The sequence below is a fragment of the Giraffa tippelskirchi genome, chromosome 9 (assembly GCF_054371585.1).
Source record: "Giraffa tippelskirchi isolate mGirTip1 chromosome 9, T2T-mGirTip1v1.2.pri, whole genome shotgun sequence".
NCBI classification, from domain to species: Eukaryota; Metazoa; Chordata; class Mammalia; order Artiodactyla; family Giraffidae; genus Giraffa; species Giraffa tippelskirchi.
The window spans coordinates 107,550,898-107,572,992 of NC_137283.1; the positions used below are offsets into that span (position 1 = coordinate 107,550,898).

General features: G+C 38.5%; 1 protein-coding gene across 4 annotated transcripts in view; it reads left to right on the forward strand.

Moving 5' to 3' along the window:
- AK9 (adenylate kinase 9) overlaps window positions 1-22,095 on the forward strand; it is a 107,596-nt gene that overhangs the window by 18,234 nt on the left and 67,267 nt on the right. For all 4 annotated transcript variants that reach the window (XM_081526708.1, XM_081526711.1, XM_081526709.1 and 1 more), the window contains exons 7-12: window positions 1,424-1,612; window positions 4,700-4,828; window positions 9,990-10,064; window positions 17,536-17,634; window positions 20,077-20,216; window positions 20,297-20,477. In XM_081526708.1, coding sequence (XP_081382834.1) covers window positions 1,424-1,612; window positions 4,700-4,828; window positions 9,990-10,064; window positions 17,536-17,634; window positions 20,077-20,216; window positions 20,297-20,477 — 813 coding nt within the window. The remainder of the gene's footprint in view (window positions 1-1,423; window positions 1,613-4,699; window positions 4,829-9,989; window positions 10,065-17,535; window positions 17,635-20,076; window positions 20,217-20,296; window positions 20,478-22,095) is intronic.

Here is a 22,095-nt window from a genome sequence, read left to right on the forward strand (position 1 = left end):
GGATGGCATCACTGACTCGACGGATATGAGTTTGAGCAAGTTCCGGGAGTTGGTGAAGGACAGGGAAGCCTGGCGTGCTGCAGTCCATGGGGTTGCAGAGTCGGACACGACTGAGCAACTAAACTGAGCTGAACTGATACGTGAAAACAGGAGACAGCTAAAGGTGGTAGTCTTTGCCAAGGACCCACAATGTGGGTATTCTAGGTTGCTGAATGAGGGCAAATATGCTTTTTTTTTTTTTTTAATTACCAGTATGGGTTGAAATCTTTTTTGTGTGTGAAAAATTAGAAAGCCTCAATAAAAGTCTTGCCTCAATAAATTCCCATCCCGTATAGAAATAGTCTGAGGAAATCAGAATGTTAGCATGAAAAGTTCTAAAATTTCCTGCCCCTTTTCTTTCTCAAACGTGTGGTGCATAAACTGTTGGCATCAGAATCACTGAAGATGTTTGTTAAAATGTCTGAGCCTCACTCCAGACTTAATAAATCACAAGCAGAAACCTTTATTTATAGTCCTCTATATAGAGTTACACTCTAATGTTTTAAAACCACTACTAGAGAATGTCATCCAGAGGTTTTTACCCTGAAAAATATTCAGAGCAGGCTTGACAGCCCCAAACCTTAGTTTATCATTAATAATGAGTTACAGAGTGTGGGCTATGGAGCAGAAGGCCTGGTCTCAGGTTGTAGTTTCCCCTCATGACACTGTGACCTGATGCTGCCAGAGCAGTCCTTCTCTGATCTGAAAATGGTTTGAATCCTAATATTGTATTACTTCTCTGACAGGGTTAGTTTAAGAACCGAGTAAAACATTATACACATGAAAGCACTTGAAATGAGAAAATCACTCATAGACTTTGGTTTTGGCCTTTTTTACTATCTGGATTCAGTTTTCTCATTTGCAAATGATAAGGTTAGACTAAACCAGGTGACCTTTCAGATTCCATTCATTGATGTGATTTTATGAAATATTTCACCCATAGAGCTGTGTATCATAGTAAATACTATAAATACATGATATATTTTTTGTTGAAATAATGCAGCTAACCTACCATTTTCGTCCATTCTCAGCCTTTTCAAACTAATCTGACAAAATCCTCCTGTGTACCTCTGCTAACTAAACAGATCTGTTCTACTTCTCTAGCTCTTTCTACTGTTATTCTAATTCTCTTTTTTTTATCTTACAGCTTCTGAAACTTTCTCATATGTGTTACATTTGGGTAAAGAAAATTGTTGCCATAACATTAAAGTTGTATCTTGTGCCTCTCTTGGCATGTGATGAAAGCTGATTCAAAATACCATTTACAGTACGGCATTTGCTCAGGGTTTTGAGGAATTTGGGGGTTTATATATTGCATAATATATGAACGACAAGTAAAGGCGTATTCAAAATGTTTTGAGTAATAATTAATGTTGTTCCTTAGTGCCCCGATTATGATTTATGCCAAAGAATTTCGGGGCAAAGGCAGCACAGTAGTACAGGACACATATACACAAGAGATCAGTGGGATCCTGAAGTCATTGAGAATCGTAGGAAAAAGAAGAAAGAAGCCCAAAAGGAAGGAAAAGGAGAAGAGGAGGGGGAAGAGGAAGAAGAGCAAGAAGAAGAAGAGGTAATACCTGTATACAAGATACTATACTTCTAAAATTTGCTACAGGGACTTCCCTGGTGGCCCAGTGGTTAAGACTTTGCACTCCCAATGCAGAAGGGGCTGGGCTCAACTCCTGATCAGGGAACTAGATCCCACAAGCCACAGTTAAGACCTGGCACAGCCAAATAAATTAAAATTTTAAAAAAGAGAAATAAAAAACACCTTGCCTGGTATATCATTTTTAAAAATTGCTATAATTAAATGACAGAATATGAATATAGAATATGAATATTCTATAGAGAAAATTATATTTTCTTAAGATTTTATTTAGTTAGAGGAAACAGCAAAAATATTTCATGTTTTCAAGAACTATTAGATCATAATGTAAAGGGCATCAAGTTTAAGGTCATCCTTCTTGTCAGGATGGAAGTCCCTCCATATCCTGACAGCTAATCTGCTTCATTTCATAGCAACAGAGAGTTACTGGTCACCTACCATTTGTCAAGCACCATGCAAGCTAGAGTGAAGAGTCAGAGCAACAGAAAACATATGTAATTTGAGGAAGAAGGTAGCCCAGGTAGAATCCAATTTATGAAGTTAACATAACCCCGATTCTAAACTCTGACAAAGAGAGCACATGAAAAGAGATCTATAGCCCAATTTCACATATAATAACAATCCTAAAGTCAATACTAGTAAGCATAACGCAACAGGACCTCAAAAGAATCTTATACCAGACTGAATGAGGAAAATTTGAAACTAAAGTTCAGGGAGATCCTCTGGAGAAGGAATAGGCTACCCACTCCAGTGTTCTTGGGCATCCCTTGTGGTTCAGCTGGTAAAGAATCTGCCTGCAACGCGGGAGACCTGAGTTCGATCCCTGGGTTGGGAAGATTCCCCTGGAGAAGGGAAAGGCTACCCACTCCAGTATTCTGGCCTAGAGAATGCCATGGACTGTATAGTCATGGGGTCGCAAAGAGTCGGACACGACTAAGTGACTTTCACTCACTCGCTCAAGAAGTTTGTTAATAGGTGATGGGCTGGATTTAGCCCACTAGGATGAGACAGGTCATAGTTTTCCAGTCCTTGCTCTACTGAAATATACCTGTGATTTCTATTATAGATTTACTTATTTATAATGTTTAATAATTTTAAATAGTTTCTATAACTTATAAATTATCATGAATAAATACTATTTCTATGAGGGCCTAGATGCGGTTAAGTCTGATGTTAATGTAAAGAAGGATACATTGCAAATCATTTGTCTAGTAGAAAAGATAAGCCCCAAAGGCAACAGTTTTATTGCCCTGAAGGATGTTAAGCAGGATATCAAACTTTGCACTCTGATTTCAGTGATTATATATACTTCAGTTTTGTCATCCTGCTGGTTCCCTCACTAATGGGTTAAATGAATTTTTGACATTTGTTCTTTCATTTAAGAGTAGATCTTAAAAGTTCTCATCACAAGAAAAAAATTGTAACTATGTATGATGATGGTCTTCCCTTGTGGCTCAGACAGTAAAGAATCTGCCTGTAATGAGGGAGACTTGGGTTCGATCCCTGGGTCGGGAAGATCCCCTGGAGAAGGAAATGGCAAGCTATTCCAGTATTCTTGCCTGGAGAATCCCATGGACAGAGGACCCTGGGAGGCTACAGTCCATAGGATAGCAAAGAGTCGGACATGACTGAAGCAACTTAGCACGCACACATGCATGTATGATGATGGATATTAATTAGATTTATTATGATCATTTCACAATAAGTCCAAATCCAGTTGATCCTTGAACAGCTCCAGGGTTGGGGTACCAACCCTTTGTGCAGTTGAAAATCCAAGTTAACTTTACAGTCAGCCCTCTATATCCACGGTTCTTCATCCTACCAACCACAGATCATGTAGTACTATAGTATTTACATTGAAAAATATCCTATCAGTGGACCCACACAGTTCAGACTCACATTGCCCAAAGATCAACTATATTGAATCATTCTATTGTACACCTGAAATTAATGTAATGTTATATGTAAACTACATCTCAATTTTAAAAACCTATTAATGTAAGAATGCCCATTTAAAAACATAAAATAATCTTCCCTGTGCAAATAAGGCATTAGATAAATAACCAGCAACTATTCTAGGTAAATATTCCAAGTAAACCTCATAGCAAATAGGAATAAAAGTGTGTCATTTTAACATGAATAAAGCATACCATCATAATTAGGATAATAAATACGGTGATGTGCATGTGTGCCAAGTCACTTCAGTCATGTCCGACTCTTTGCGACCCTGATGACTGTAGCCCACCAGGCTCCTCTGTCCATGGGATTCTCCAGGAAAGAATACTGGAGTGGGTTGCCATTTCCTCCTCCAGGGGATCTTCCCGACCCAGGGATTGAACCCGCATCTCAATCTCCTGCATTAGCAAGTGGGTTCCTTACCGCTAGTACCACTCGGGAAGCCCAAATATGATGATAATAATGGGGTAATAAATATGATACAAATGTCATTTTTTTCTGTGAACTCTTTCATAACCACCTTCCCCCATCACTCTCCATCCCTTCTCCCCTGCCATTATCTTTCTTCTTAGCTCTTACCACCACAGCCTAACCTGTGATGTACATATTTGTCTACTTGTTTATGCTCTGTCTGCCTCAATTGGGATGTGTGCTCTCTAAGCCCCAAGACCTTAGTTTTGTTCTCTGTCATATTTCAATCTCCTAGAACAGTGTCTGGCAGGGTAGGCATTTAAGCTTTACTATTAATAAATGAATGAATCAATGAATGGATGAGCTACAAGCTCAGGTACTTAGAGAAAATCTAACTTCTTTATTTTGTCTCTAAAAATCTGATGTTATTCCCATACTCTTCCCTACTCATTGGGGAGCAAAAAGAAATGAGTAAGTATCCAAGTCAATTTAAAGCTTTATTCCATCTGATAAAGGACCTTCAGGGTGTTCAATCTCTCTAAAATAAAAATCCTATTTCTAATCTCCCCTTCTTCCTGCTTCTCACCCCAAAATGGCATGCAGGTATAGGGAGAGAGGGATATGACTTGCAAATGAAGTAATCCTTAACATAAAAATATTTAACATAACTTCTTTTCTATTTAGGCATTTATTGCTGAAATGCAGATGGTGGCTGAAGTTCTTCAACATCTTGTTCAGAGACCTGAGGATTATTTGGAAAATATCGAACACGTTGTTAACCTTTATAAGGAAATAATTCTTCATCCTTTAGAAGTAAGAAAAAGATATATTGCTGAAAAAGGAATGTTGATACTTGTGTTTTGCGTGCATGTGTGCTAAATTGCTTCGGTTTATGTCCAGCTCTTTGTGACCCTATGGACTGTAGCCCACCAGGCTCCTCTGTCCGTGGGATTCTCCAAGCAAGAATAGTGAAATGGGTTGCCATTTCCTCATCCAGGGGATTTTCCCAACCCAGGGATCAAGCCTGTGTCTCCTGCATTGCAGGCAGATTCTTTACTACTCAGCTGCCAGTGAAGCCTTATTTGTGTTTTATCTCTGGTTAAATAGCTTTCACGTTTCTTCACCTCATGGGTTGTCTGCTTCATTCTCCTACTCTTGAGCTTGGTAAAATGCTATCAGAATAAGGTTGTATTCCAAAGGCCGTTTCACAGAGCAACATTATTTTACTCTTTTTTTTTTTTCGGTTGATAAATTTATTTAAGAACTTATACAAATATTCCAGATTGAGTTTTAATCCTCATTTTCCTCCTCTTCTTCATCTTGATTAATCTGGAAGTAACGCAATTCGTAACTTTCTTTGCTGTTAGCGACTACGCGTAACCAATCTCGTAGATTATTCTTCTTCAAATATTTTTTGGTAAGATATTTCAAATACGCCAACCAAGCAATCTTCACAAAGATGTGAAGATCTCAGTTCAATTCTACCCACTTTTCCCTTTTGGAAAAGGGCACCTCGGAAGTTACAGTAATCTTGCTCTTGCTTCTTTCGATTGTTACAACACCGCCGCCCAGGTTGCCAGCTTTTCCGTTCACCTTGATCCTCTCCTGAAGAAACTGCTCAAAATTGGCGGCATCCATGATTCCATCTTCTACAGGATGGGTACAGTCCAGAGTGAACTTTAGGACTTGCATCTTTTTTTTGCCCCCTTTCGCCACAAGCTTTTTCACGGGCGCCATGGCGGCAGCGGAGGCAGAAAGGGAGGTGAGCCTATTTTACTCTTACAAAGCAGCAGTGCTGCTAAAAAGTGATAAATGAATTGCATTTTTCAAAAGTCATTAGGGGAATTTATTTATGGTTGGGGACTGGAAAGTCCATATTAAGACATGGTTTTGTGAAAGCATTTTGAATCCAAAATGTATGGGTTTATAAAAACAAATGTACACTTAAGGTGCATCTTTTATTCCGAAAGGAACTGTTAATTTAGTTAAATTACACTAAAGAAAGCCATCCCAGACTGGTCTCTCTGTGTATCCTATTCAATGCTGGTTATTTGTAAACATGATAAGGCTATTATATATTGTAATAGTAAAGTTTTAATTAAAAGAATAAGCATTTTAAAAGGATATTTACTGAAATTATGATTATTGAAAAGCATATTTTTATGGTTAAAAATCCAGGGCAGAGCCTGCCCAATTTGTATTGGAGATTTATTCAACAAACATTTAGTATCTGGTATTTGGCCAGATACCATGCTAAGCAATAGAACTACAAAGACAAATGAAAAACAGTCCTCAAATTGCCTCTTCCCATCTGATAGAGAAACTAAAAGAATTTGTTTCATGATGTTTTATAATGTTTATATATTTTTAGAGACAAGTGTATCGTTTTCATTCCCATTGTCCACCCCCTCAGTGAGAACCAAATTGTTTTATTTTTTTATTTATTTACAATATTGTGTTAGTTTCAGGTGTGCAGCACAGTGATTCAGTATTTTTGTTTTCTTATGTATGACTTTGATTCCTCTCTTCTTCCTCTTCTACCCCTGGCCTCTAAACATAGCTTCTAAAGGGTAATTTATATGTATATCTATAATATTCTTTCTCCTTCAACAAAAATATTCTACATATTCCTTAAGTGGCTGACATTGGGTATGAATAAAGCATAATTAAAATCAGATTCAGAAGATTATAAAATTATATTCATGAGCAGGGAGTTGGGAGTGGGAAGCAGAGATAATCTCTTCAAGGATAGGGATTCCCAGCATCATCAATGTCCAGGGCAGTGCCCAAAGTTGGGCAAGTGGTAAATGCTTGACAGATGTTCAGCTGAACAAACGATGAGATCACAAAGGAAAAAGAATAACAGCTTCCATTTCATTGCATGTAAATTTCTGGACATAATTTAAAAAAATCTTTACTCAAAAGAAAAATATCCACATTGACTATGATAAAATATTTAAAGCTTTAATATATTAAAAGGCCATAGACTCATAGACATAAAGAACAGACATGGTTGACAAGGGAATGGTGGGTAGAGGGAGGATGGACTGGAAGTTTGGGGTTAGCAGATGCAAATTAGTATTAATATATATAGAATGGATAAACAACAAGGTCCTAAAATATAGCGCAGGTAACTATATTCAATATCCTATGATAAACCACAATGGAAAAGAATTAAAAAAAAGGAAGTGTATGTCTATATATACATATACATATACAACAACCACTTTGCTATACAGCAGAAATTAATACAACATTGTAAATCAACTATTCTTCAATTTTTAAAAATGTAGGAAAAAAAGATCATAGATACAATTTTTCTAAAACCTGTAAGGTCTTACCCTCCAGATGATAAATGGGTAACAAATATGAGCAGACAATTCACAAAAATTAATGACAAAACAGTAACAAGTCTATAGAAAAATATTCAGCTTTACTGATAATAATTAAATGCTAAAGAACTATTTCCCCAATTAAATTTTAAAAGATGGACAAGGAATAAGAATTCCTAATTCTAGCAAGTACATATGGTAAAGCAAACACTCCCATACCCTGCTGAAAGGAATATAAATTAGTATGGTGGTTTTTAGATAGCTTGCCTGAGAAAAGCACAGAAGTGGAAAATTTCTAGGGCCTGCAGCAAAGCATAGATAAGAACTGACTGCTCAGACAAAAATTTCTAGGCCAAGAACCTAGACTTCAGGTCTAGTGATGCTTGCTGAATAGTATATAGTTTGCCTTGTATGGTAATTCCAGGGTGCTGATATGTGTGGATGGAGGTTGGAAAGAGCCTTGAAAGGCAGGAGCCTATAATTCTAGCCTCCTCTGATCTGGCTGAGATGTGGATTCACTTGGGAGTCCAAGACCACCAAAATTCAGTGTTCCTCTAAAAGACATGAGGAAAGCAAGTAGGAACAAAGTAACTGCATCAGTGTCTGATTTCTATCCTGCTTCAGGAGTAATCCAAGGCCAAGTCTTCATTCTTCCCTGTCTTCAAATCCCAGCTTGACTACTGGTCTGACCTGGAGTTTGTGTCTTTAGCCTTAACAGTCTTCATACCTTTAGACTTAGTATACTAACTTCATTCTTAAGAACCTAGCTTAGGACTTCCCTGGTGGTCTAGTGGTTAAGACTTTGAGATTCCACTACAGAGATTGTGGGTTTGATTCCTGGTCAGGCTACTAAGATACCACATGCTGTGTGGTATAGCAAAAAAAAATTTTTTTAATTTAAGATAAAAAGGCTATTAAATAAAAAGAATCTAGTTTAAGGACAGTATCTGAAATGCAGAAAAGCATAATGTACATCCTTGTTTACCACATCGTAATTTATGGTTGGATTCTTGGATTGTACTAGAAGAATTGATGCTTTTGAACTGTGGTGTTGGAGAAGACTCTTGAGAGTCACTTGGACTGCAAGGAGATCAAATCAGTGCATTCTAAAGGAAATCAGTCCTGAATATGCATTGGAAGGACTGATGCTGAAGTTGAAATTCCAGTACTTTGGCCACCTGATTTGAAGAACTAACTCATTTGAAAAGACCCTGATGCTGGGAAAGATGGAAGGCAGGAGGAGAAGGGGACGACAGAGGATGAGATGGTTGGATAGCATCACCGACTCAGTGGAAAAGAGTTTGAGTAAATTCCAAGAGTTGGTGATGGACAGGGAAGCCTGGCTTGCTGCAGTCCATGGAGTTACAAAGAGTCGGACATGACTGAGTTACTGAACTGAACTGAACTGAATTTATGGTTAAACAATGCAGGCATAATGGTCCTTCTATCTAGAAGTAGAGAAACAGTTAGAACCTAACCTTGCACAGCATTATGAAAAACGAAATGTACTAGACATTTAAGTAGGTGATTTTGTTCAGACTATGGCAACAGGGAGAATGTTCACTAATGAGGACTTTCTCAAAGAAAAGGAAGAGACGGGCTAGGGTTTTATGGAGGCAGGTAAATAAGGGTCTTATGGAAACCATGAAAGAAGATGGAGATGGATCTTATCCGAGTTTTGAGGAAGGGTAGAGGTAGATCTATGGCACCCCACTCCAGTACTCTTGCCTGGAAAACCCCATGGATGGAGGAGCCTGGTAGGCTGCAGTCCATGGGGTCGCTAGGACTGAGTGACTTCACTTTCACTTTTCACTTTCATGCATTGGAGAAGGGAATGGCAACCCACTCCAGTGTTCTTGCCTGGAGAATCCCAGGGATGGCGGAGCCTGGTGGGCTGCCCATCTGTGGGGTCGCACAGAGTCAGACACGACTGAAGCGACTTAGCAGCAGCAGCAGCAGCAGCAGAGGTAGATCTTATCTCTCCACCATCCCTACTTTCTGGGAAAATTTATAAGAATATTAATATAATCTTGAGATACAGAAAAATCTAATTTAAAGAAGAAAGGAAATCCAGAAACAATGATAAGAGATTTCATCATAAACATATTTTTAATACAAAAGATACCATAAACAAAGTGAAATGATAAATCATAGCCAGGTAAAACATTTGCAAACCATATGGCAGATAAAGGTTAAAGACTTGCCATGAATGTTAAGGAAAAGAAAGGTCTAACAAAATGCACAGAGGTTATGCTTCAGTAGTTTACAGAGATGGATTTCTAGATACTGAACATCACTCACAGCCAGAGGAATAAAAAGTGAAACAAACCAAGCCCATTCTTCACCTAGCAGTTTGGCAGAAATTATTCTATGAATGTATGCAGAGAGATGGATGCCCCCAAACGTTTCTATTGGGAAAGACTGGCTTCACTGTAGAGAAAAACAGAAGAAACAGAAAGAGTAGAATTCACGGTAAGACTACTTTAGACTTTTGTAAAAGTTCTCCTGAGCACTGAAAATAACATCCAGTATGTCACGTATAAAGCAAATAATTTAGCATTAAAGATTTCTTCATGGTTTATGAAGACTCTGAACTTTTACCAATGATCCTAAATGATAAGTCTTCTTTCAATTATCTGCAGGAAGTAATGGCTGAACACGATTCCCAGTATCTCATTGAGCTAGATGGAAATAAGCCCCCAGAGGAGCTGTTCATGGTAAGTGCAATGCTCAGTAAGAATATGTCACAATTTGGAAAATCAAAAAATTATTGACTGATTGATACTTATTTTCATATTGGAAATAGATTTACATTTTGAATACCATTTATTTTTGAAACATTCATTTTGACACATAAAATTTGATATTTAAAAATGACATTTATTCATCTGTCCATATTTAAATCAAAAATACATTTGAATTTAAAACCTCAGTGTGACAAAAAGTATCTTGAAAAAAAGTAAAAGCAGATAAGAACCATAAACACATGATACAATGCTTAACATGAATAATAGGGAAATGCAAACCAAAGCTATAAGGAGGTATCACTTCAAATCCACTAAGATGGCTAAAATTAAAAAGAAAAAGCAAAAAAAACAGTAACAAATGTTGGCGAGGATGTAGAAAAATCAGAACACTCATACACTGCTGTGGTAGTGTCATTACATCATGTCCAACTCTTACAACTCCACGGACTGTAGCCTGCTAGGCTCCTCTGTCCGTGGGATTTCCTGGACAAGAATACTGGAGTGGGTTGCCATTTCCTTCTCCAGGGGATCTTCCTGACTTCAGGATTGAACCTCTTGCATTACAGACAGTCTCCTGCACTGCTGAGCCACCAGCAAAGCCCAACATACGTTGTTGGTAGGACTACAAATGGTGTGGCCACTTTGGAAAACAGTTTGGCAGTTCCTCAAAAGGTTAAACATGGAGTTACCACATGAATCAGCAATTTAACTCCTAGGTATATGCCCAAAATAATTGAATATAGGTGTTTAAATGAAAATTTGTATGTGAATATTCACAGCAGCACTATTCACAATAGCCAGAAAGTAGAAACAACCCCAATGTCTAACAGTTGATGAATGGATAAATAAAATGTGGTGTATTCATACAATGGATGTGCTAGTCGCTCAGTTGTGTCAGGATGGGAATGGACGGGAACGGGCGAATTTAATTCAGATGACCATTATATCTACTACTGTGGGCAAGAATCCCTTAGAAGAAATGGAGTAGCCCTCGTAGTCAACAAGAGTCTGAAATGCAGTACTTGGATGCAATCTCAAAAATGGCAGAATGATTTCAGTTTGCTTCCAAGGCAAACCATTCAATATCACAATAATCTAAGTCTATGCTCCAACCACTAATGCTGAAGAAGCTGAAGTTGAACGGTTCTATGAAGACCTTTAAGATCATATAGGACTAAGACCAAAAAAGATGTCTTTTTCATCACTGGGGACTGGAATGCAAATGTAGGAAGTCAAGAGATACCTGGAGTAACAGCTAAGTTTGGCTTTGGAGTACAAAATGAAGCAGGGCAAAAGCTAACAGAGTTTTGCCAAGAGAATGCACTGGTCATAGCAAACACCTTCTCCCAACAACACAAGAGACGACTCTATTCACATGGACATCACCAGATGGTCAATACCGAAATCAGATTGACTATATTCTTTGCAGCCAAAGATGGAGAAGCTCTACACAGTCAGCAAAAACAAGACCAGGAGCTGACTGTGGCTCAGATCATGAACTCCTTATTACAAAATTCAGACTTATATTGAAGACAGTAGGGAAAAACAGTAGGCCATTCAGGTATGATTTAAATCAAATCCCTTACGATTATACAGTGGAAGTGACAAATAGATTCAAGGGATTAGATCTGATAGACTTTCTGAAGAATTATGAATGGAGGTTCATAACATTGTACAGGAGGCAGTGATCAAAAACTTCCCAAGAAAAAGAAATGCAAAAAGACAAAATGGTTGTCTAAGGAGGCCTTACAATATCTAAGAAGAGAAGCAAAAGGCAAAGGAGAAAAGGAGAGATATACCTATCTGAATGCAGAGTTCTAAATAATAGCAAAGAGATAAAGCCTTCCTAACTGAACAATGCAAAGAAACAGAGGAAAACAATAGGATGGGAAAGACTAGAGAGCTCTTCAAGAAAATTGGAGATACCAAGGGAACATTTTATGCAAAGATGGGCACAATAAAGGACAGAAACAGTATGGATTTAACAGAAGCAGAAGATACTAAGAAGAGGTGGCAAGAATACACAGAAGAACGGTACAAAAAAAGATCTTAGTGACCTGGATAACCACAATTGTGTAATCACTCACCTAGAGTCAGACATCCTGGAGTGCAAAGTCAAGTAGGCCTTAGAAACCATCACTACAAACAAAGATAGAAGATGTGATGGAATTCCAGTTGAACTATTTCAAATACCCAAAGATGATGCTGTGAAAGTGCTGCACTCAATATGCCAGCAAATTTGGAAAAGTCAGCAGTGGCCACAGGACTGGAAAAGGTCAGTTTTCATTCCCATCCCAAAGAAGGGCAATGCCAAAGAATGTTCAAACTACCACACAGTTGCACTCATTTCATATGCTAACAATGTCATGCTCAAAATCCTCTAAGCTAGACTTCAACAGTATGTGAACTGAGAACTTCCATATGTACAAGCTGGATTTAGAAAAGGCAGAGGAATCAGAGATCAAATTGCCAACATCCATTGGATCATAGAAAAAGCAACAGAATTCCAGAAGAACATCTACTTCTGATTCATTGACTACACTAAAGCCTTTGACTGTGTAGATGACAAGAAACTGTGGAAAATTCTGAAAGATGGGGAATACTGGACCACTTTACTTGCCTCCTGAGAAATCTGTATGCAGGTCAAGAAACAACAGTTAGAACCAGACATGAAATTACAGACTGATTCCAAATTGGGAAAGGAGTATGTCGAGGTTGTATATTGTCACCCTGCTTATTTAACTTATATGCAGAGTACATCATGCAAAATGCCAGGCTGGATGTAACACAAGCTGGAATCAAGATTGCCAGGAGAAATATCAACAACCTCAGATGCAGATGACACCACCCTTACGGAAGAAAGTGAAGAGGAACTAAAGAGCCTCTTGATGAAGGTGAAAGAGGAGAGTGGAAAAAACTGACTTAAATCTCAACATTCAAAGAATTAAGATCATGGCATCAGGTCCCATCACTTCATGGCAAATAGATGGGAAAACAGTGGAAACAGTGACAGACTATTTTCTTGGGCTCCAAAATCACTGTAGATGGTAACTGCAGCCATGAAATTAAAAGACGCTTGCTCCTTGGAAGAAAAGCTATGACCAACCTAGACAGCATATTAAAAAGCAGAGACATTACTTTACCGACAAAGGTCCATATAATCAAAGCTATGGTTTTTCCAATAGTCATGTATGGATGTGAGAGTTGGACTGTAAAGAAAGCTGAGTGCCAAAGAATTGATGCTTTCAAACTGTTGTGTTGAGGAAGACTCTTGAGAGTCTCTTGGACTGCAAGGAGATCAAACCAGTCAATCTTAAAGGAAATCAACCCTGAATATTCATTGGAAGGACTGATGCTGAAGCTAAAGCTCCAATACTTTGGCCACCTGATATGAAGAGCTGACTCATTGAAAAAAACCCTGATGCTGGGAAAGATAGAAGGCAGGAGGAGAAAGGGACAACAGAGGATGAGATGGTTGGATGGCATCACCAACTTAATGGACATGAGTTTGAGCCTGCTCTGGGAGATGGTGAAAGACAGGGAAGCCTGGGATGCTGCAGTGCATGGGGTTGCAAAGAGTTGGACACGACTGAGCGACTGAACAACAACAGTTGTGTCCGATTCATTGCAACCCCATGGACTGTAGCCCACCAGGCTCCTCTATCCATGGGATTTCCTGGATACTGGAATACTGGAGTGGGTTGCCATTTCCTTCTCCAGGGAATCTTCCCAACCCAGGGACCAAACCTGAGTCTCCCACATTGTGGACAGATTCTTTACCATCTGAGCCACCAGGAAAGCCCCACAGTGGATATTATTCAACAATTTAAAAGAATGAATTATTGGCACATGCTACAACATGGATGAATCTTGAACACAGGCTAAGTAAAAGTTACCAGAGATCATACACCATATGATTCCACTTACTGAAATGTCCAAAATAGACAAATCTGTATAAAGACAAAAAATGGATTAGTGGGAGGGAGTCGGGGGTGGAGGGGAGAATGGGTACCACTATAGGAGACCCCAGGATAAATGTGGAGTGACTACTAATGGGTTAAGGGTATCTTTTGGGGGTGACAGAAATGTTCCAGGATTAACTGTAGTGATGGTTGCACTGATTATACTAAAAACCATTTACTTATACACTTTAAGTGGCTTATGAATTACATCTCAATAAAGCTGTTTTTTAAAAAATATATATGCATATTTCAAAATACAATATTATTTTCAGTATTAAAAAAGCCAAATGACAATGAGGGGAAATAGTTCCCATACTTATTATAAACAAATGTAGAATATCTTTTATTATTTAAATATTTTAAAAATTCTGATATTTCAATAGGAAAAAATCAAATACAATACAGGAAAGAGGCAAAGGGCATGCATGAGCAGGTAATTTAGAAAGAAATGTTTAATAATTATTTTTAAACTACTGTAATCCAGTTGTGGGGTTTCCCAGGTGGCGCTAGTGGTAAAGAACCCAACTGCCAATGGAGGAGACATAAGAGGCATGGGTTCAATCCCTGGGTTGGGAAGATCCCCTGAGGAGGGCATGGCAACCCACTCCAGGCAGTATTCTTGCCTGGAGAATCCCATGGACAGAGGAGCCTGGCGGGCTACAGTCCATAGGTTCACAAAGAGTCAGACATAACTGAAGCAACTTAGCAACCAAATTATTATTCAAAGAAATGCAATCAGCATAAAAATTAAAGCAGCATTTTCTTAGCAGTTTTGACAAATTTATCTAATATCCAGGATTGTGGGGAGCATTTACAGCATGCTCTCATGTCCTTTCAGTAGAAGCATGCAGGGTACAATCTTCCTGGAAAATAATAGGGCATATATATATTCAAAAGATTTTTTTATCCATCATGGTCAACAAAAGAGTCCGAAATGCAGTACTTGGATGCAATCTCAAAAACGACAGAATGATCTCTGTTCGTTTCCAAGGAAAACCATTCAATATCACGGTAATCCAAATCTATGCCCCGACCAGTAACGCTGAAGAAGCTGAAGTTGAACGGTTCTATGAAGACCTACAAGACCTTTTAGAACTAACACCCAAAAAAGATGTCCTTTTCATTATAGGGACTGGAATGCAAAAGTAGGAAGTCAGGAAACATCTGGCGTAACAGGCAATTTTGGCCTTGGAGTACAGAAGATGGAGAAGCTCTACATAGTCAGCAAAAACAAGACCAGGAGCTGACTATGGCTCAGATCATGAACTCCTTATTGCCAAATTCAGACTTAAATTGAATAAAGTAGGAAAAACCACTAGACCATTCAGTTATGACCTAAATCAAATCCCTTATGATTATACAGTAGAAGTGACAAATAGATTTAAGGGACTAGATCTGATAGACAGAGTGCCTGATGAACTATGGACAGAGGTTTGTGACATTGTACAGGAGACAGGGATCAAGACCATCCCCATGTAAAAGAAATGCAAAAAAGCAAAATGGCTGTGGAAACAATGGCTGACTTTATTTTGGGGGGCTCCAAAATCACTGCAGGTGGTGACTGCAGCCATGAAATTAAAAGACACTTACTCCTTGGAAGGAAAGTTATGACCAACCTAGACAGCATATTAAAAAGCAGAGGCATTACTTTGTCAACAAAGGTCCGTCTAGTCAAGGCTATGGTTTTTCCAGTAGTCATGTATGGATGTGAGAGTTGGACTATAAAGAAAGCTGAGTGTTGAAAAATTGATGCTTTTGAACTGTGGTGTTGGAGAGGACTCTTGAGAGTCCCTCGGATTGCAAGGAGATCCAACCAGTCCATCCTAAAGGAGATCAGTCCTGGTTGTTCATTGAATGGACTGATGTTGAAGCTGAAACTCCAATACTTTGGCCACCTGATGCGAAGAGCTGACTCATTGGAAAAGACCCTGATGCTGGAAAAGATTGAGGACAAGAGGAGAAGGGGACGACAGAGGATGAGATGGTTGGATGGCATCACCGACTCAATGGACATGAATTTGGGTAGGCTCCAGGAATTGGTGATGGACAGGGAGGCCTGTCATGTTCAGGCTGCAGTTCATGGGGTCACAAAGAGTCGAACATGACTGAGTGACTAAACTGAACTGAACAGGGAACTAGATCCCACATACCACAACTAAGAGTTAGAATGCAGGTACTAAAGATCCCACATGCTGCAAGGAAGACTGAAGATCCTACAACTAAGATGCCACAACTAAGACCCAGCGCAGCCAAATAAAGTATTTTCAAAAGATTCTGGTTCACCATCACCACCACCCTGCCCCAAATACACTCCTGCCACAAATTTCCCCTCTCAGTAAATGCCACATCCGTCCTTCCAACTGCCCTTTTTCTCACATCCTACAACCAACCTGTTAGCATATACAGCAGGCTTTTTCTTCTTCAAAATACATTCAGAATTTGACTACTTTTTACAATCTGGGGCATACTTTCCTCAAGGGAAAGGGCAGAAGTTCCAACAGGCGTGGTTGAAACTCACCAAAATTTTTAAGGCCCCAGCTGGCATTGGCACCCTGGTACTTCTGCCTATATAGTTCATTGGCCAGAACAAGTTACATGGAGAAGCTCAGTACCAATGAACTAAGTAGTCCCACATAAACTAGGGCATTAACAAGGGAGGGGAGGAAAGGATGAATTGTGAACAAATAATACAATCTACCATAGATTACAATACAGCATCAAGACCTTGTCTATCTTACCATCTCTCATCTCAGACTCTGTTTCATAGTCTTCTACATAGCATATTAGTTTCTTAGTGCTTCCATAACAAAGTACTGCAAACTAGGTATTTTATAATGACAGATATTTATTACAGTTCTAGAGGCTAGAAGTCTAATATCGAGGTGTTGGCAGAGCTTCACTCCACTCAAAGCCTCTAAGTAGGGGTCCATCCTTGCCTCTTCCAGCTTCTGGTAACACCAGGCACCACTTGGCTTGTGGTAGCATAATGCTAACATCTGCTTGCATCTTTACATGGCCACCTTCTTCCCTCTGCCTGAAGACATCCCGCAGTGTTAGACCTCAAAGGGCATGACTATTTGAGGACCCAAGGGCAGACTCTAGTGGGTTGAATTGTTTTCCCCCAAAAAGATAATATTGAGGAGCTAAGTTTCAATACCTATAAGTGTGACCTTATTTGGAAATAGGATCTTTTCAGATGTAATTAAGTTAAGTTGAGGCCACAGTGAATTAGGAAGGGCCCTAATCCAATATGGCTGGCATTCTTTTAAGAGATTTATGAACGCAGGGAGAAAATGGCTCACAACAGACACAGAGATTGGAGTGATGCAACTACAAACTAAGCAACACTAAAAATTACCAGCAATCTACCAGAAACTAGGAAGAACAAGGAAATATTCTGCTCATGAGCACATGACTTTTTCAAAATATTTAAAATGTTCAAATGCCAATGTATTAAAAGACTTATTCTTTAAATTTAGACAGTTGTGGATCGACTTAAATATCTGAACCTAAAAAGAGCAGCTGTTATAACTAAACTTCAGAGTGCAGAGGAAGATATTAATGACACAGTGGAAAATGTAAGTTATTTTTAACTGTTTGAAAGTCTACCCTTTCCCTCTATGTTGTGCCCTTAATTTGTATCCTTTCAAGGTTTAAAAGGGTCTCAGAATACCTTTTATAAAAATAGATTTGATTTTTTAGAAGCTATAATATTGGCACAGTATCCTTGTAAACACTAAACAAAAGTTTTGAAACAAAGAAAGACAATAAATCAGAACAAGTTAATAAGTATAATAAGAAATAAAGAAACCCAAGTTTAGTTTTAAAAAATTGCAACACCAAAGACATAACAGCCCTCAATTCTCTAAATATTCATTCATTCCCTCCATCATTCAACCAGTTTTTAAAATAACTACTAAAGTGATGTATTGTGGATGTGACGGTCATCAACTTATAATTGCCAAGTGCTGAAAGGGCCACCAGGACTTAATCTATTCTGGGAAGTTTAGATTCACCTTTTTTAAAAAATAGGAATTAAACAACTAATGCCAGAATCATAAGTAGATATTATAATTCAAATAAAATGATCTTTAAGGATAGAGGTCATTTTGTTTTCCTGTACTGTGTAATCCCTAGATTTTAATGGGTGAACATAGCTGGAAATGGGCAACACGAATTGATGCTGAAGAGGAGGAAAGGTGGGCCTGATGCACACAGAGGCTCTGTACTGAGCCTCTTCTAGGTCATCATTGAAGGAAAATTTTAAAGTATTCAGAAAACCTGGAGGTTTTTCCAACCCGCAGTCCCCGGGGTCTTAGCATCAGGGAAAAGACGATGCGAGGAGGGTCCAAGCCAGGATAGGGCCGCTCCGGGTACCGCTGCAGCTCCGAGCATGGTGGGCGGCGGGCCACTGTGGCTAGTTCTCAAGTTCTCGTAGGAAAAGAATGAGAATGAGCCTGAGAGGCCCTGGGAGAGTGAACCCCAGGAGAGGAGGGCGCCAGCGAGGGAAAGGGCTAGTGGAGGGTAGCTTCACAAGGAGAAGCCAAGTGGGGTTAATCTTTCTTTTCTTTTGGTTCAGCCTCTCCCAAAGGTAAGCATCCAGTCTTTTGGCTGAGGTCTTCTGAAGAGGCAGTGGCTGACTGAGTGAAGTGGGGTGCAGCCCTGGCCACTAGAACTTCCTCTTAAAGATTCTCAGCCAATCCTGTCTTCTGCTCTCCATTCCTCCCCTTCAGAGGTGCCTGCTGCAGGTCCTGAGCCTTTCTGAAACTGTGCAGTGACTTGACTTGCTTCTTCTTGTCCTCAACCCATCCTCCACCACCTTCCCTTCCACCACAGACACTGAGCTTTCACTTTCCTCTGACCTCAGTTACCACTAGTCCATCTGCTTTATAGTTTACAGAAGTATATAGCTGCAACTGCCCAGCTGTCAGCTCTTCTGGTTTCTTTTCCCATGTTTCTCTGTCCATTTCTCATGAAATGAACTCTGCTGTGATTTTCGCAAGGTTTTAGGAAATCAGCAAACCCAAATGCGTGTGTTCAATCTGCCTTGTTTAACCAGAGGAAGTCCTGGTCATTTTTAACGCTGTGATATCAAATTCAATTGAAAGCTCATCTTCTCATCGCCCCAATAGATACGTGGCCCAGGGACTTGAGAGGGGAGCATGGTTGGCTATCCAAACACTTTCCCCAAGTTTGGACAGGAAATAGGGATGATGAGGAAAAAGTAACTGCTTCCTGACTTAACTGTGTACCGAGGGAAAGGCTACCCACTCCAGCATTCTGGTCTGGAGAATTCCATGGACTGTATAATCCATGGGGTTGCAAAGAGTCAGCCACAACAGAGCGACTTTCACTTTCACTTTCAGTCCCTAGCTCATTGTCTGTTGATTCATGGAGAAGGGTGGTAGCCCAGTGTACCCCACTGACAAAGTTCTCAGTCTCCTTCAGCTCGCCTAAGTATTAACAGTTTTCTTCAAGTTTAGCTTCTTGCAGCCTACAACTGGGGACATCCATGCAGGATCCCCACAACCAGCATGCCTCTTTGCTCTCTGGTGCTGCAACAGTAGTTCTTAACTTCTTTGGAGGTGATGAATGGAAGATTACTGAGGGAGACTTTATATTTAAGAAAAATGAAAGAGCTAAGTCAGTACAAATCTGCCTATGGCATCTTACTATTTTAAAACTTAGGTAAATTAACTAAAGTAACTATTTTCAAAGCTTTTCAATAAGAATTTTTCAGACTTTCCTGAAATAAATAGAAAATGCTTTATCCACCTTATGCTCATTCTACCCTACAAGAGAAAATACTTGGTAAAATTTAAACAAGGTCTTAAAACAGAAATGAAAACTATCTAAGTAAATGTTGGACAAGTGCAGATGGGTGCAATTAAGAAAAAAAACCCAAAATTTCCTGTCTTAATTATTTCTTAAATAGTAGAGCATGATCAAACAACAAATGAAATAATAATGTGAATTTCAGCAAAACTTATGCCCACATGTTTAATGTTTGTTAATAACAGGATGAGCTGTTCCGTACTCTCGCATCTTGTAAACTTATTGCACCAAGATATAGATGGCAGAGAAGCAGATGGGGACGTACATGTCCTGTGACTTTAAAAGAAGGTAACATTTTTCAAGGATTGACAGATTTTTCTGTGAGGTAGGTAAGATTTTCAGAATTTAATTTTAAATCGTGCCCATACTTCTTTTCAGTTGTTTATGATAATGACATATTTTTAGTTTTCTAGGTAAAATGTACTGTCTTTCATCAGAAGAAGCATTAAAAACATTTCTATTGAACCCACGTCCCTATCTTCTTCCACCTATGCCAGCACCACCATTTAAAGTATTCATATTTGGACCTCAGTCTTCAGGGAAAACAACACTTAGCAATTTGCTTGCAAAACATTACAAAGGAAAGGTAACTACTTAGCTGATTTAATTTGAATTTCCCTTATGACTAATGAGGTTCAACATTTTTTTATACGTTATTCATGTATTCTCTTTTAGAAGTGTTTTTTCAAGCTTCTTGCTCATTCTTAACTTTTTTGCATCATTATTGGCAGGAGTTCCTTATATTGTATACATACAAATTTTTTGATCTAGACATTATGAATATTTTCTACTACTCTGCTTTGCCTTTTCACTCTTTAAATGAAAAATGTACCATAATATTTAAAATAAGTCATTAAGTCCTTCCTAACTAAAGAAGATGGGAATTAGGCTTCACCTTCTGAAGAAAAGAGTATTAAAGGATTTGTGGATATGTTTTAAAACCATCACAGTATGTGTCAGACAAAAGAGTTATGATTTTAAAATGTAAAACATTTTTACAAATCAATATTTAAAAGCCCCAGTGGAAAAAGATAGCAAACAGGCAATTCATGAAATAATTGATCCAAATAGCCATTACATATGAGAAAAGGATTATCACCTTGATAATCAGGGAGAAGCCAAAAAACCCAGAGACATATTATGTCAACCTCACTGTTGAAAAATCACCCAATACTGATGTGTGGCAGGGATTAGGAAAGTACATTCTCATACATTGCTGGTTAGAGTGTAACCATTCTGGATAGCTATTGGACATATCTATAAAAGTCTAAAATCTATGCATATCCTTTGAACCATAGATTTTTCTTGAAGAAACTATCAAAGATATATAAATAGCCATAGCCTAGTTTATAATAGCAAAATCATGTATATCTGAATATGTATTATTGGTACTTTAAATAAGTTGTAATATTTTTATCTAATACAATACTGTACGTCCATTAAAAATGATAGGGCATATATTCATGCATATTTAATGAATCTAGAAGAATGGTACTGAAGAACCTATTTGCAGGGCAGGAATAGAGATGCAGACATAAAGACAAGACTTTGGACACAGCAGGGAAAGCAGAGGGTGGGACAAATTGAGAGAGTAGCAGTGAAACATACACATTACCATAGGTAAACTAGATAGCTAATGGGAAGTTCTGTATAACACAGGGAGCTCAATGTGGTTCTGTGACAATCTAGAGGGGCAGGATGGGGTGGAGGGTGGGAGGGAGGTTCAAGAGGAAGGGGACATATGTATACTTAATGGCTGATTCACATGGTTGTATGGCAAAAGTCAATACAATATTGTATTAATAAAGCAATTATTCCCCAGTTAAAAATAAAATTTTTAAAAATTAATGGATTGATTTAACTATGTGAATTGGATGGTATATCTCAATAAAGCCATATTTTTAAGTTAAAAGACTATGGTGTGAAAAAAATGATGGTGTGGATGTACTTTTATTGGCATAAAATAAAATAATGCAAGCATATTGAAGGAAAAGCAAAATGGAATCTAGAAGTATGAAAATATTATTTAAACTTAAAAGGCATATATAGAAATCTAACATCCCAATATTCAGTATTAAGTATATTATCTACCAAACAAAGGACTTATATTCAAAATATATGTAGAATTCTAACCTAGTTTTTTAAAAGTTGAACATATGCTTAAAAACATATGGGTAAATGAACTACCAATACACTCATAAAAT